Source organism: Pan paniscus, chromosome 23, assembly GCF_029289425.2.
Source record: "Pan paniscus chromosome 23, NHGRI_mPanPan1-v2.0_pri, whole genome shotgun sequence".
NCBI lineage: Eukaryota > Metazoa > Chordata > Mammalia > Primates > Hominidae > Pan > Pan paniscus.
In genome coordinates this window covers 40535459-40549936 of record NC_085927.1, presented here as the reverse complement: position 1 = coordinate 40549936, position 14478 = coordinate 40535459, and the positions used below count along the sequence as shown (strand labels likewise).

At 54.5% G+C, this 14478-nt stretch overlaps 1 protein-coding gene across 2 annotated transcripts in view; it reads left to right on the top strand.

Annotated features, from left to right (window-relative positions):
- Positions 1–13835, top strand: part of PES1 (pescadillo ribosomal biogenesis factor 1) — a 30156-nt gene extending 16321 nt beyond the window's left edge. The window contains exons 3-16 of one of the 2 annotated variants that reach the window (XM_034949322.3): positions 1173–1252; positions 2266–2419; positions 3045–3154; positions 5721–5892; positions 5984–6073; positions 8808–8924; positions 9044–9118; positions 9351–9440; positions 9751–9881; positions 10274–10399; positions 10517–10701; positions 11148–11314; positions 11453–11614; positions 13326–13835. In XM_034949322.3, coding sequence (XP_034805213.1) covers positions 1173–1252; positions 2266–2419; positions 3045–3154; positions 5721–5892; positions 5984–6073; positions 8808–8924; positions 9044–9118; positions 9351–9440; positions 9751–9881; positions 10274–10399; positions 10517–10701; positions 11148–11314; positions 11453–11614; positions 13326–13409 — 1743 coding nt within the window. In that variant the 3' untranslated portion in view covers positions 13410–13835. The remainder of the gene's footprint in view (positions 1–1172; positions 1253–2265; positions 2420–3044; positions 3155–5720; positions 5893–5983; positions 6074–8807; positions 8925–9043; positions 9119–9350; positions 9441–9750; positions 9882–10273; positions 10400–10516; positions 10702–11147; positions 11315–11452; positions 11615–13325) is intronic. The other variant, XM_063603076.1, reaches the window with a different exon arrangement.
- Positions 13836–14478: the final 643 nt, after the last annotated feature.

Genomic DNA, 14478 nt, shown 5'->3' with positions numbered 1-14478 from the left:
TTTCAAGACTATGATGTTATTAGTAAACGTACCTGTGGGAGACTAACAGGTTTGTCTCTTTAGAGCTGAACCTAGCCAAAGAGGCCCCTGCTGTCTTAGTCCAGAGGAAGATCTTGTTTGGAAACGACATGCTTGTTAGCTTGCAGGGTATTTGTTACAGTGCACTGATTGTCTCTATCGAGGGATACAGAAGTGTGAGGGATACAGAAATGTGGGTGTGAGGCAGCATCTTAGCACCACAGGCATCCAGATGGTTACACAAGACAATAGGCTTCTTAGGGGCAGGTAGAGACCAGGCTTTTTGTCTTTATTGCCTTCATAGCATCTAGCTTAGTGCTTTGACCATAATAGAGGACCTGTTATTGTCTGTTGAATGAATGAATGAGGAAGGGGAGAAGCTGTGTGGCTTAGAGCATGCTTTTTCAGCCAGGGTAATACCACCCTCAAGGGAACAAAATTGGTTGAGGGGCAGTATCTTAGCTATTACAATGGTTGTGGCTCCCCAAGGACCACATTACATAAACAGACCTACAGTGTATCTCTGGTATTAACATTTTATGGGGCGTAGGGAAGAAAGGGTGATGGGTGAGGGAGGAAGGGGGTGTCTAGTAAGTCTCCTGGTAGTGGTGAAGAGATTATAATGAGGAAGAAAAGAAGGGGAAAAGATTAGGAACACTGGCTTAGCTATTAGGCATTCAGGTACTGGACTCAGACCTGAGTTTGAATCCCAGCCCCAACTCTTAAAAAGCTGTGTGCTTTTTAAGAGTTGCATGGGTTATTTTACGAGCCCGTTTTCTCCTATGTGAAATGGACGTTCTGACAGCACCTACATCACAGGGTTATGGGAATTAAATGAAATGTGTGAAAATCACTAATTGTAATGGCCAACATTTAGAGCTAGTGCTAAGCACTTGGCACAGCACCCTATCCGTAGCAGCCTCGCAGCCCTCAGCATCATGCAGATGTATGTGTTCCCTATGCTGACAGCCGCAAGGACGGTACAGGAGAGCTCATCCAGGCAGGTTGGCTCCTTCCCTGCAGTGTTTCCTCTCCTAGATTCATCTCAGCCACTTATCCAGAGTGATAGTTGCCTCTGGAACTAGGCATGCCCAGAGTTTGATGTCAGTCACTACAATCATTGCTAATGGGGAATTGTTTTTTTCCTCTCCCAGTATGAACGAGGCTCGGCCACTAACTACATCACCCGGAACAAAGCCCGGAAGAAGCTCCAGCTGAGCTTGGCTGACTTTAGGTGAATATAGAGGGACCGTGGGAAGCCTGGGCAGTGAATTGCACATTGAAAACTCAGCTGCATCCCTGTCTTACCTGAGTTGCCATACCCATTCTGGGGTTCTGGTATTCCTTCTCTTTCTCACCTGCCCTTGCTTTCGTGAGTTGTGTTTGCTAGGTGTGGTCCAAGGGAAAATGGAGGAGAACTGAACTGGATCGTCAGGATGGGCTAGCTGGGCTGGGCTGGGCTGGGTCCCTGCCATCCATCGCCTCCCATCTGGCAGAAGAGACCCCTGATCCTGCAACTAAGGGTTCTCATTCCTCATAGAGTCAAAATCAGACTTCACTGTGGCTTGTGGGCCCTGCCCTCTGGCGGTCCCTGGCCTTTGTGGCTCACCTGGCCCACTTTTTTTTTTTTTTTTTTTTTTTTTTTCCTGGAGACAGAGTCTCACTCTGTTGGCCAGGCTGGAGTGCATTGGCGTGCTCTCAGCTCACTGCAACCTCCACCTCCCAGGTTCAAGCGATTCTCCTGCCTCAGCCTCCCGAGTAGCTAGGATTACAGGTGCTGGTGACCGTGCCTGGCTAACGTTTGTATTTTTTTTAGTAGAGACGGGATTTCACCATGTTGGCCAGGCTGGTCTCCAGTTCATGACCTCAGGTGATCCGCCTGCCTCAGCCTTCCAAAGTGCTGGGATTACAGATGTGAGCCATCAAGCCTAGTCCACTTTTATTCCTTCAAACACACCAGCTCTTTCCAGCCTTCTGGACTTTGTCTCTTTTGTTGGGATGCTTCTCTCCTTTTTATGGCTGAAATGTTGATATCTCAAAAAGGCCTTTCTTAACTCCCCTAGAGACTCGCAAGTCTGCGTTTTTCTTTTATGATTGTGATTGTCAGACTCATGTACTAGGATGTGAGGTCTCTAAGGGCAGGGACCCCATGTTCCCCATTTACTGTTGTTTTCCAGGCCCAGCTGTGGCCAGTGCTCCCCACCTTTACCCACATAACTGACATAACAGATGGCCTCTGTCTTCCAGGCGGCTGTGCATTCTGAAGGGCATTTATCCCCATGAACCCAAACACAAGAAGAAGGTTAACAAGGGTTCTACAGCAGCCCGAACGTTTTACCTTATCAAAGACATCAGGTTTCTCCTCCACGAACCCATCGTCAACAAGTTCCGGGAATACAAGGTGAGTTCTGGGCTCTAGGGTCTGTCAGGTTCTCATCGCAGCTCTGTGACCCACTAACTAACTGTGACCTTGGGCAGATTGCCTACCCTCTCTGAGTAAGCCTATACAGAGGGCAGGGTGAGCCTCAACAGAAGTACTTGGAGGGAAGAGGTCGGTTAGTTTGGAGGACCTGGCCCCAAAACAGGACTCCGTTGCATTTTTCTGGGTGTCTCAGTGTCACACACAGACCCACAGCTTGTTTCATGCCGATATAGTCGGGTGTTGGGAACGGAGGCCAGCCTTTCTCATCCTGTCAGTGGCAGGTCACTTGGCTTCTGTTCTCAGTTGAAAAATGGAGCTGCTTTGCTGTGCCATCCTCCCATGTAAACGTGTGGAATTGGGACATCTGTGCATTGTCAAAAAGGGTGCCTGGTCTAGCTCTGCTGGTTAACACACCAGGCTTGGTGCTCCTTGGAGTTGGCTCTTTTGCTTATCCTGGGCAGAGGGGTCAGTGACACAGGCACATAGCTGTGGCCAGCTTCAGGAGGCATGAGAGTCCTTCTGCCGTGCGTTTCCATCTTCCATGGAAGAAGTTGTCCAGGAGCCCTGAGCCTCAGCATTGAGGTGTTTTCTTTCTTTCTTCCAGGTGTTCGTCCGGAAGCTCCGGAAGGCTTATGGGAAGAGCGAGTGGAACACTGTAGAGCGTTTAAAGGACAATAAGCCCAACTACAAACTTGACCACATCATCAAGGAACGGTGAGCCGGGCTTTCCTCAAGACACTGCTGTTTCTTCATTTACTGCTGGTCTCTGCCCTAGCACCAGGGATATAGTAGGGAACAAGACTAAGACCCTGCTCAAAGAGCTTGCAACTTTTTCAAGGACACAGACCAAAAACCAAGCTAGCAAATTACTATAATGATTACGAGGTTTGTAGTTACAGGCTTGTCAGAGGGGTCTCTGAAGGGAGACGTTTGAGCCAGCCCGCGGAAGCACAATCCAAGTAGAGGCCGTGGCAAGTGCAAAGGCCCCATGGTGGGAGAGCCCCAGGGCTCCATGGAGGCACGGCGGGTACCTGGTGAGATGTGGGAAGCATGGCTAGACACCTCTTGTCTGAACTGTTCCTTGCCCAGCCTTCTCAGACTCAGTTCACTGCAACCTCCACCTCCCAGGTTCAAACAATTCTCCTGCCTCAGCCTCCTCAGTAGTTGGGATTACAGGCACCACCACCACGCCTGGCTAATTTTTGTACTTTTAGTAGAGACTGGGATTCCCCATGTTGGCCAGGCTGACCTCACGTGATCTACCCACCTCGGCCTCTCAAAGTGCTGGGATTACAGGTGTGAGTCACCGCACTCAGCCTAAATCAGCAATTTTTAATCAGGGGTGATCTTGCTTTTTCTGTGGACATTTGGCAATGTCTGGAGACTCTTTTGGTTCTCACGACTTGGATGGACGTGCTGTTGGTGTTGAGTGGAGAGAGGCCAGTGATGCTGCTAAATACGCTATAGTAGTCCCCCACAACATAGAATAGTCTGACCCGGAATGTCAGTAGTGGTAAAGTTCAGAACCCCTGGACTGGTAAATGTCTGTCATCTTTGGAGGCTGATGGCCCGGGAACACTGAGCTCTAGGATGGCTTGGGTTGGCTTCATCCAACCTGGCTGTGGGCTGTCACAGGAAGTGCCCTGGCCTAGGAGCTAGACAGCTGGTGTTCGCATCCCAGCTGTGTGGCACATGAGCTGGGTGGCCAGAGGGTATTTCCTAGCCCGAGCAGGTCCCCATCTTCAGAAGAGATGATGGTAGTTCCTGTCCTGCCTGTGGCACACAGTGTTAGGTGAAATAAATGAAAAAAAGCCACACACGAAAAGCAAGTGCCTGGATTCATACACAAACCAAGTGTGGTGATGTGGTTGTGGTGATCTCATACTACACCATCCCCAGCTCCTTAGCTAGAGCCAGAGCTTAAGAAAGAAAAGCAGTTGGCCCAGAAATGCTGGTGCTGTTTCTACAGAAAGCCTGGGTTCTTGGTTTTGTCTGTGAGGTGGAGAGTGAGGAAACTACAAGGCACCAGAGTGGGCCAGTTGAGGCTGCCACCTCTGCACCAAGAACCCAGACAGCTGTCCTGCTGCCTCATCAGAGGTCTCTGCAGGCCTTTCTTGCATCTTGGCATGGGTTTGAAGACCTGGCAGACTTCTGACTCGTAGCAGTGAATGATGCCATCTGGGGCTGGAAGGACCTTGGCAATGTCTGGTCTCATGGATTTTGGAGTCTTTTTTGAAATAGCAGAACCCATTCTTTTTTTGTTTTTAACCCCTGCCCCCACTCCCCCCAACCCCTGACCAGAACCCATTCTTCAAAAGGAAGCTGCTTCTCCTTGAAGACTGGGCATTTGGAAAAAAGAAAATAGAAAAAGTAACAAAAATGATTTTTGAAAAGGTAGCTTCCTGGAAGGCAGTTTGGATGCCAGCGTCTCTGGCAGCTGCTGTGGCTGCGGGAGAGAGGCTTGAAGCTCTGTCTGTCCGCTTGGGCTCAAGGCGTTTCTAGGGAGCTGCAAGAGCCCAGTTGTAAATGAAGAGTCTGGGTCACAGCTCAGACTGGGACTGGAATCCAGGTGTTGTTACTTGTGGTTCCGTGTCTTCTGTGTGACCCATGCCTCTGTCCCTCAACAGGGCAGCCACACAGTGCCCAGGGTGGCTCATCCTTGTTGGCTTCATCATTTACCAGAGGATTCCCCGAAACACATTCTGCTCTGGCTCTTCCTGGACCCAGTTCCCTGGGTCTCATTGGTTCTGCCAACTAGACATGTCCAAGGGATGAGAGGCATGGAAGACATAACCTACGCTGGCGACCTGTGGCCAGGCCCAGTCATAAGTGCTGCTGAGGGGAAGCAGCCCCCACCCCGCTCCCTGCTCCACCAGGGCAGCTTCGGTTTCCCATTTTCCATTTTGGACCTCCCTGTAGAGTGTCTGTGCACTAAAGGTTCCACCTTCAAAGAGAGTCATAGAGCCCCTGACTCCGTCTACCTTCGTGCACCACAAAATCCGCACGTGGGTCAAGGCTGGGTCTTTGGTGAGCAGTCGGTGTCTTGAGGACCCCCATCTGGACTTCTCTGGTCCTCAGAGCCTAGTGGGCGCATCCTGGTTAAGTGGTTCCTCCTAGGGGCTGTGGTCAGCTGTGGGGAAGCTGCTCCTGCCAGATCAGGAGGTGGCAGTGGTGAGGCCTGGCTTGAGGAACAGGACATCTGCTGTGGGATAAGAAGATCAGGGTACCCCTTGGCACCCAGGCTGAACAGGCCCCATGTGCTGCCTCACTGGCCATGCAGGTACCCCACGTTCATCGATGCCCTGCGGGACCTGGACGATGCCCTCTCCATGTGCTTCCTGTTTTCCACCTTCCCACGGACTGGCAAGTGCCACGTGCAGACCATTCAGCTGTGCCGCCGGCTCACTGTGGAGTTCATCCACTACATTATTGCTGCCCGTGCCCTGCGCAAGGTGAGCCTGGGACTGCCCGGCGGGCACCCCACCCTGCCCCCTCTCCTGCCACCCCATGGTCTTCACCCAGATGTCTTGTCCTCTCCCCCAGGTCTTCCTGTCCATCAAAGGCATTTACTACCAGGCCGAGGTACTGGGGCAGCCCATCGTGTGGATCACTCCCTATGCCTTCTCCCATGACGTGAGTGTGCCTGTCGGGAGGGGACGGGCTTGTGCTGCCTCCTAGACAGATACGGATGTGGAGGAAGGGGGATTTTGCTGTCCATGGAGTTTAGCAAGTGCTGGGTTCCCAACTGTTGACGAGGGGTGAGGCGCGGCAGAATGTGCCACACAGCATCCTCATAAAGAGCGGGAGCCTAAGCTAGCCCTATGGTAGCACCTGCCAGCTGCGTGCCCTTGGATGTGTTCCTTTCACCTCTCTGTGCCTCAGTTAACAGTGTCTACACCCTTAACAGTGCCTGGTGCTTGGCCTTTTAGGGCCGAATAAACAGTGAGAACAGCTCTCAGGGCCATACCCAGCCTGCATGCCCAGCACCATGTGGTGCCACCATGGGGACAGTGACAGAGCCCTGCCCTCGAACCTACTGGGCTCCTCGTGCCTGCTTTGCTGCCGATAGCTGCCAGACCTTGGCCAAGTGGCCTTGCCTCCCTTCTCTGCTTCCCCCTTCCTGCCTCTCTGCCCCACAGGACTCGAGGACTGGGAGAGAAGGGGAACGGTGAGCACAGGAGAGCACTTAGCATGTGGCACTGTTTCCTGTATATATTGTTTTCTTTTTCTTTTAAAATAGAGATAGGGTCTCACTATATTACCCAGACTGGTCTGGAACTCCTGAGCTCAAGCAGTCCTCCAATCTCAGCCTCCCAAAGTGCTAGGATTATAGGCGTGAGCCACAGAGCCCAGCCTTTTTCTTTATCTCTTTGAAATCCTGGGAATTGTTGGCAGGGATCCACTGAGAGAAACCCTGGTTTTGCCCTCTCATGGAGCTTCTAGTGCCCCGCAGGTGGGCCAGGCTCTCCTGCCTCCCTGTGCTGGTGGCCTGCGTTTAGCCCACCTTGCTTGATCATTGAGTGGGAACTGGTGCCTTCAGTGGAGAGCAGCCGCTGCCGGTCCAGTTAGCACAGTGGCTCTGCTGCCCAGATTATCAGGGGCTCCAGGGGGAGCTGGGGCTCTAGGTGCCCTGGGCTGTTACTTACGATCCCTTGTGGGTGGGGTTGCAAGGACTGGAACCTACCCTGACTGGCTGTCTGGTGGTGAGGCTGTGGCCTGTTTGCGAGTGAGAGGCGGGCTTGGCCCTCAGCAGTCCCTGTTCCCACTCCCCCTGGGGCACTCGTGGGTGGCCCTTCCTTCTTCCCCTCCCCAGCCCTCCTCTCCTCCTCCTTCCTTCCTGCCTTCCTCTTGGTCCTTCCTTCTCTCTGATGTCCTGCCCCCATGCTGCTCAGACTGGTCTTTGTGTGTCCTCCCTGGTGGTGAATAGGGCCCTGTGGTGGGCCGACCTCCACACAGCTGGCCCTGGGGGAAGGGAGCCAGCCACGCATTCCCCTTTCCTCCTCGGCCAGTTCACTGCCGTTGCTTCCTCTCAGCGGATGGGGAGGACTGGCACTAGGTCGTAGCGGAGCCCAGTTGTGCCCCTCCTGTGAGCAGCCAGGGTTGGGTTCATAGCTGTGGAACTCAGGCTGGTTGTAGGGGCGGGGTCTCCCTGCTCAGTGCTGGGCTGTGGGAAATGGGGTTGGTCCCCAGATGTGCCTGTCGGGGGCCCTCACAGATTCTCATGGAAGGATGGCGGTGTGAGTGAGGGAACAGGCAGGGCTTCTCTTGGCCCTATGTGCTCTCACAGCACAGGTCACTGTCTGGCAGCAGAATAGCGGAACAGCTAAGAGTCATGGGCACACCCGGCACCCATGGTGATCACTACTGATTTTCACTTTGCTCGGAACATCCTGCCGCGTCCTGGGGGCCAAATGGGCTGGCTCGGCCTCCATGGTTTTAGGGGGCAGAACTGCTCAAGAGTTGTGATTCTGTCTGGGCCTCGGTTCTTTGCCCTGTTTTGCCCTATTAACTGCTCCAGGGCAAAGATGAGCCTTCTGTGTCCCCTGCTGCTGGGATGACAGGTCTGTGCCTTTGCCCTGACCAATAAGTAGTTTGTCTGCTGGCCATTTCCCAAGAGCTCCCTAGGGGCTGAGCCAGGCCAGCTGCCAGCCTACCCTGGCCCCTCGGGTCATGCCTCTAGACCTAGCTTGGGCCCAAGGAGGGAGTCACTCAATTCTGAGTGTCCATCCCAAGGTTCAGAGGTGGCACTCAGTGGGCGGCCTGAGCCCCATGCGTCCCCCGCCCCCGCTGGGCCTGGCCTTCCCAAGGCACCTTAGTCAGCCAAGGTTTTGCCAGCCCCTCTGGGCTAGAGACAGCGCTGGGAGTACCGCCCTCTGGTGCTCACACGCTAGCCCAGCAGCAGACATGCAGCAAAGATTGTAGGCTAGGTGATGCAGAAGGCAGGAGCTCTGGCCAGGTCGGAAAGTGGTCTGTCCGAGTCTGAGCTAGACCTGAAGGAAGTGGGAGAGCCAGAGCAGGGAGGGGAGGGCCAGCCAGTCTTCGGAGCAGCGGGGACCAGGGTCCCTTTTCTCACTCTTTTATGGGGGTCTGGCACTGACTTCCAGGATGCGTCTAACCCTTGGGACCCCTATCCAGAGCCTCACTTGTGGCTGGGAACACTTGTGGCCGGGAACATTTGTGGCTGGAACGCCCCCGGTGGGAAGATCCATGCCACCCCTTCCCTAGGGCAGCGCCTTAAGGGCAGGGCCTTCTTGAGGAGCTTGGGGTCCTTGGGTGGGTCAGACACCCTCCACTCTGTGGGTTGTCTGTCCCTCCTTTGCCCCCATCCCTGCACCCACACTGCTCATGCATCTCTTGTGTTCCCCAGCACCCGACAGACGTGGACTACAGGGTCATGGCCACCTTCACCGAGTTCTACACCACGCTGCTGGGCTTTGTCAACTTCCGCCTTTACCAGTTGCTCAACCTCCACTATCCCCCGAAGGTAGGACCCCAGCCCAGTGCCTTCTGCTCGCCGTGCAGGGGCCACAGCCCTTCTCTGTCCACACAGAGGCGAGGGGCTGTGGCTGTCCTCTGCCTCCTGACCTTCCCTTTGCCTACTAGCTCGAGGGTCAGGCCCAAGCAGAGGCAAAGGCCAGTGAGGGCACCTACGCATTGGACTCCGAGAGCTCTATGGAGGTGAGAGGCTCCAGGAGCATCACCTGGCATCTCCCAAGGGAGTGGTCTCTGTCCCCAACACCTCTGGGGGTCTGGTTCAGGGTGGGGGTGGTTATGGCTAGGTGGGTGGTCTCAGCCTACCCTTGGAACCCACACCTGCTGATGCCCAGGACTGTCACTGCTGCCCCTCCCCACCCTGGCCACATGCCCGCATGAGGTCCCCCACTGCAAGCAGCCCCCTTCTCTCCTGTAGAAACTGGCAGCCCTCAGTGCCAGCCTGGCCCGCGTGGTGGTGCCTGCCACAGAGGAGGAGGCTGAGGTGGATGAGTTTCCCACTGATGGGGTGAGCACTGCACTGCCTTCTGGCAGGAGGGCTGGGAGGGGTCGTGTGGGGGGTTTCCCAGCTTAGGGACATTTGCATCCTATAATTAGGTGTTATTTGACGGTCAAAGCAACTGAGCAGAAGAATGGGCTGAATTGTCATCAGAGTTTACATAGGAGGCAACAGAGCTCAGGAGTGGGGCCTTGGAGTTTCCTTTGAAGGCAGGATCCAGGATCTAGAAGGAAGCTGGAGTGGACGTTATCTCCAGCCCTGGCCCTCCAGTGGGGGTGGGCAGCCCTGGTGGTGCGAGGCCTGGCCCCTTTCTCAACAGGAGATGTCAGCGCAGGAGGAAGACCGCAGGAAGGAGCTGGAGGCGCAGGAGAAGCACAAGAAGCTTTTTGAGGGCCTGAAGTTCTTCCTGAACCGAGAGGTGCCCCGTGAGGCCCTGGCCTTCATCATCAGGTAGGGAGGCTCAAGGGCCCGCTGACAGCATTGGTTCGGCCATGCTCTGGTCTGGGTCCTGCCCTGGTGCCCATCGGTAACATTGGGATGGTGTCAGTTTCCACTTCTTATGAAACAGTGTGTGGAAAGTGCTCGGCACCACACTGAGCACATAGGAAGTGCTCAGCAGAGGGCGGAACTACCGTCATTTTATTACTAGCTTAGCACAGAAGGATGGGCAGTGGGCAGATCTCTGCTGAGCCAGGATTGAAGGATCCTGGGGTGAGGAGGGGGTAATTGTGTCCTAAGAGGGTGAGTTTATGGGCTGGGTGGCCAGCAGGTCCCAGGGAGCTGAGTCCCAGGACAGGCAGCTCATGTCTGTGTACCCGTGTGGGCTCTCCCTGTTCCTGTAGGAGTTTTGGGGGGGAAGTGTCCTGGGACAAATCTTTGTGCATTGGGGCCACCTATGACGTCACAGACTCCCGCATCACCCACCAGATTGTCGACCGGCCTGGGCAGCAGACCTCAGTCATTGGCAGGTAGGCCCCCGAGGGTCCTCGTCCAGATTTCTGGGTGTCCTCTCTCAAAGGCCCTGCGATGCAGCGGGACCCTGAGTTGCCCTTTGTGACTCGTTTTTGCCTGCCACTCTGCGCCAGGTGCTACGTGCAGCCCCAGTGGGTGTTTGACTCAGTGAACGCCAGGCTCCTTCTCCCCGTGGCAGAGTACTTCCCTGGGGTGCAGCTGCCCCCACACCTTTCACCCTTTGTGACCGAGAAGGAAGGAGATTACGTTCCACCTGAGAAGCTGAAGCTGCTGGCTCTGCAGCGGGGAGAGGACCCAGGTGAGCAGGATGGGACTGGGCTGGCCTTGACCCCTGGGCCCACGCTGGCTGTTTCCCTTAGCTGCCAAGGTGGAAAGCTCCAGGGAACAGGCAGTAGGAGCAGAAAGCCCTTTGAAGTCACCTGTGGAGTAAGGCTTAGGAGAAGGGACATCTGCCTCCTGGGGTCAGGTATTATTTGACGTTCAGGATGACTGAGCAGAAGAACATGCTGCATTGTCATCAGAGTTTACATTGGAGGCGACAGAGCTCAGGACTGGGGGTCTTGGAATTTCCTCTGATGGCAGCTGGGCTGTGGGGAGGTGCAAGAGAAGGCCACAATTGGGACAGCCCTGAACTGCCCATGGCTAAAGACGGCAGGGTCAGAGAGGATGGGGCCTGGGCCTGTTGTCACCCTGCCAGAGAGACAGTAGATTCCCAGGGCATTCAGAGGACATTGGCTTCTCTAGGAAACCTGAATGAGTCAGAAGAGGAGGAGGAAGAGGACGACAACAACGAAGGTGATGGTGATGAAGAGGGAGAAAATGAGGAGGAGGAGGAAGATGCAGAGGCTGGTTCAGAAAAGGAGGAAGAGGCCCGGCTGGCAGCCCTGGAAGAGCAGAGGATGGAGGGGAAGGTAGGGGGAGCTGCAATGTGGGGCTTGGCCTGGGAAGCAACCCTGCTTGGTGCCTGCCCTGGCCTAGAAGGTCAGGAGCCAGAGGATTGTGGAGGTCGGGAGAACCTGCCCCCACAAGCACCCTCCTTGTGTCCCCAGAAGCCCAGGGTGATGGCAGGCACCTTGAAGCTGGAGGATAAGCAGCGGCTGGCCCAGGAGGAGGAGAGTGAGGCCAAGCGCCTGGCCATTATGATGATGAAGAAACGGGAGAAGTACCTGTACCAGAAGATCATGTTTGGCAAGAGGCGAAAAATCCGAGAGGTGAGTTCCTGCTGCCCACTTGAGACCCAGGTGTGGCCACCAGACCCAACTGCACAGGTGAACTTATGTGGCTTGGGGCCCTCCTCTAGGCAGACTGAGGCTCTCCTAGCCTTTTCCTGAGGTTGCCTGCCTGGCCCAGCCCAGCCTTTGGGGCCCCCGACCTGGGCCAGTGTAGGCGTCTTGGTACTGCCATCTCCGGCCTGGGCTTTCCTTAGGGCTTCCGTCCCACCCCGCATCCGGCTTCCTGAGTCTGCTGGGGTCTGCAAACAGAGCCTTCCCGGCGGACTCAAGGACTGGGGGCGGGGGTGGCGGGGGGGAGCTTTGTTAAACTTCTATCTGTTTTGTATTTTCTTGTTCATGAAGCCATATATGCTAATTAAAAATACAAACTCATGCACCCTGGAACCCTGTGATGAGTGATGCAGAAGTGGCTCACAGCCCTGCCCTTGGAATAGAGCAGCCTGTAGTAACAGCCCCCAGGTTTCTCTTGTGCCCATAATGACCCGTGTTTGGGAGGTCATGCTATAGGTTGTTTTGAGATATAATTTGTTTTTTGAGACAGAGTCTTCCTCTGTCACCCAGGCTGGAGTGCAGTGGAGCGATCTCTGCTCACTGCAACCTGTGTCTCACAGGTTCAAGCAATCCTCCTGCCTCAGCCTCCCGAGTAGCTGGGATTAGGGCGTGTGCCACCACACCTGGCTAATTTCTGTATTTTTAGTAGAGACGGGGTTTTACTGTCTTGGCCAGGCTGGTCTTGGACTCCTGACCTCAAGTGATCTGCCTGCCTTGGCCTCCTAAAGTGTTGGGGTTAGAGGCATGAGCCACTGTACCCAGCCTGAGTTGTAATTTTCATTTAACCATAATATGGACTTCTCATCCAAAACCTGGCCTGTCCCCTGTGATGGGATTAGATTGTTCTCCAGTTTCAGTCATTCTCAGAAAACATCCCTGAGCATGTTCCTGCCCACCTCTGAATGATTCTGCAGGCTAAATTCTTAGAAGCATAATTGGTGCAGTTTTGAAATAGTTATTGTCAAATGGGTCTGGGCATGGTGGCTCACGCCTGTAATCCCAGCACTTTGGGATACCAAGACAGGAGGATCACTTGAGGCTAGGAGTTCAAGACCAGCATTGGCAACATATTGAGACCCTGTCTCTACCCAAAAAAAAAAAAAAAAAAAAAAGGGCTACGCATGGTGGTGCACACCTGTAGTCAATCCCAGCTACTCCGGAGGCTGAAGTGGGAGGATCGTTTGAGGCTGCAGTGAGCTATGATTGTGCCACTGTGCTCCAGGCTGAGCAACAGAGAAAGACCCTGTCCCTTTAAAAAAATTAAAAATATATTGTCAGATGACCCCGGAAAGAAGGTTCTTCATGTTGTACCCCTTTCCACCAGCTCCTGGTGAAGGTTCCAGTGGCATCCAGCTTTCCCAGGTGGTGTAGGGAAATGGGGCAGTTGCCAAGGCTCCTTCCAGCTCTGGGAGTTGAGGATTCTCTTATCTCGAGATTTGTGGGCCCATGAAATAATGTTGTTAAAGCAGGGCTAGGGCATGTTTTCTCACCGTGAAGTGGGTCAGGTAGATTTTTTTCCTGTGGGAATTTGTGACCTTTTCTGGAAGCTCTGCTTTTAAGGGATATAGCTTTGAGTTCTGTGCCCCCCACCCTCCTTTCTACACATACCTCAGCCTGACCTTCGCCTTCCCCCTCACAGGCCAACAAGCTGGCGGAGAAGCGGAAAGCCCACGATGAGGCGGTGAGGTCTGAGAAGAAGGCCAAGAAGGCAAGGCCGGAGTGAGTGCCTGCGGCCCCTCACAGGGCTGAGGCCAGCCCCTAGCAGCTGGATGTGGCAGAGGCAGGCCAGAGGACCTAAGTGTAATGGACCAGAGTCACTTCTCTTCTCCTCCTCCTTTCTCCAGCCAGCCCTGACCCCTCATGCTCTCTGGCTGGGCCAGTGGGCAGCCCTCGCTTCCCTTGGATGGAGCTGCCCTGCTGGTGCCTGGTCAGAGAAGAGGCCTCTGTGCCCAGCCTGATTCTCTGCTCCCAGGAGCCAGTGACATGAGGTGCAGAGGCCCACCCAGCCCCCTACCTACTGCCCCCATTCATCCTGGCTTTCCACAGCACCCTCCCACACAGTTGGACCCGTGATTCTCAGGGTGCTGTGATGGGGTGAGAGTGGGGGGAGCATTTGTTATTAAATGACTGGACTTTTGTGCCAATTGCATTCTGTGTCCATGAGCCTTCCTAGGGTTGGAGGAGGCCTACCTAGCACTCTATGCTGCAGGCTGGGCCAGCCCTGGGTATTTACTGAGACAGAGCTGGGCACCGCTCAGAGCTCTCTGGATGTCCAAGGACCCCTCCAGGTCCAGGGATGCCAAAAGGTAGGCACAGAGGTTCTGGACCTGGGCTTCACAGCCTGTGTGACCGTGGTTCACATTCTAACCCAGGCATTTTCCCTCTGCACCTGCTTCCTCATGTGTCAGTTACTGGTAGAAATTCTGTTCTTTGAAAGGGATGTGTTGAGGGTTCTGTGATAACTTTATAGTCTCAGACCTTACGGACTTGGTAATATCAGGTGTGTGGTAAGTACTTGGTAAACACCAACTGATTTATATCACTTCCTGCTGGACTCGGCCCAGAAGGTAAAAGCCAGATCCGGAATGATCTGTGGGTCTGCGGTGAGGTCCTGCCCTCAGCTTGCCTTGGCGCGTTGGCAGAACCGCTGAGTACCTCCCAGCGTAGGATTCCGCAGCAGCTGCACTTACGGTCTGTGAGGCCTGCCTGACAGCTTCCCCGCTGACCTTGGCAGTGTCCCTGCTGACGCCCATTGGGATATGCCTTTGCCTGGAACCGCCAGTGCATCATGA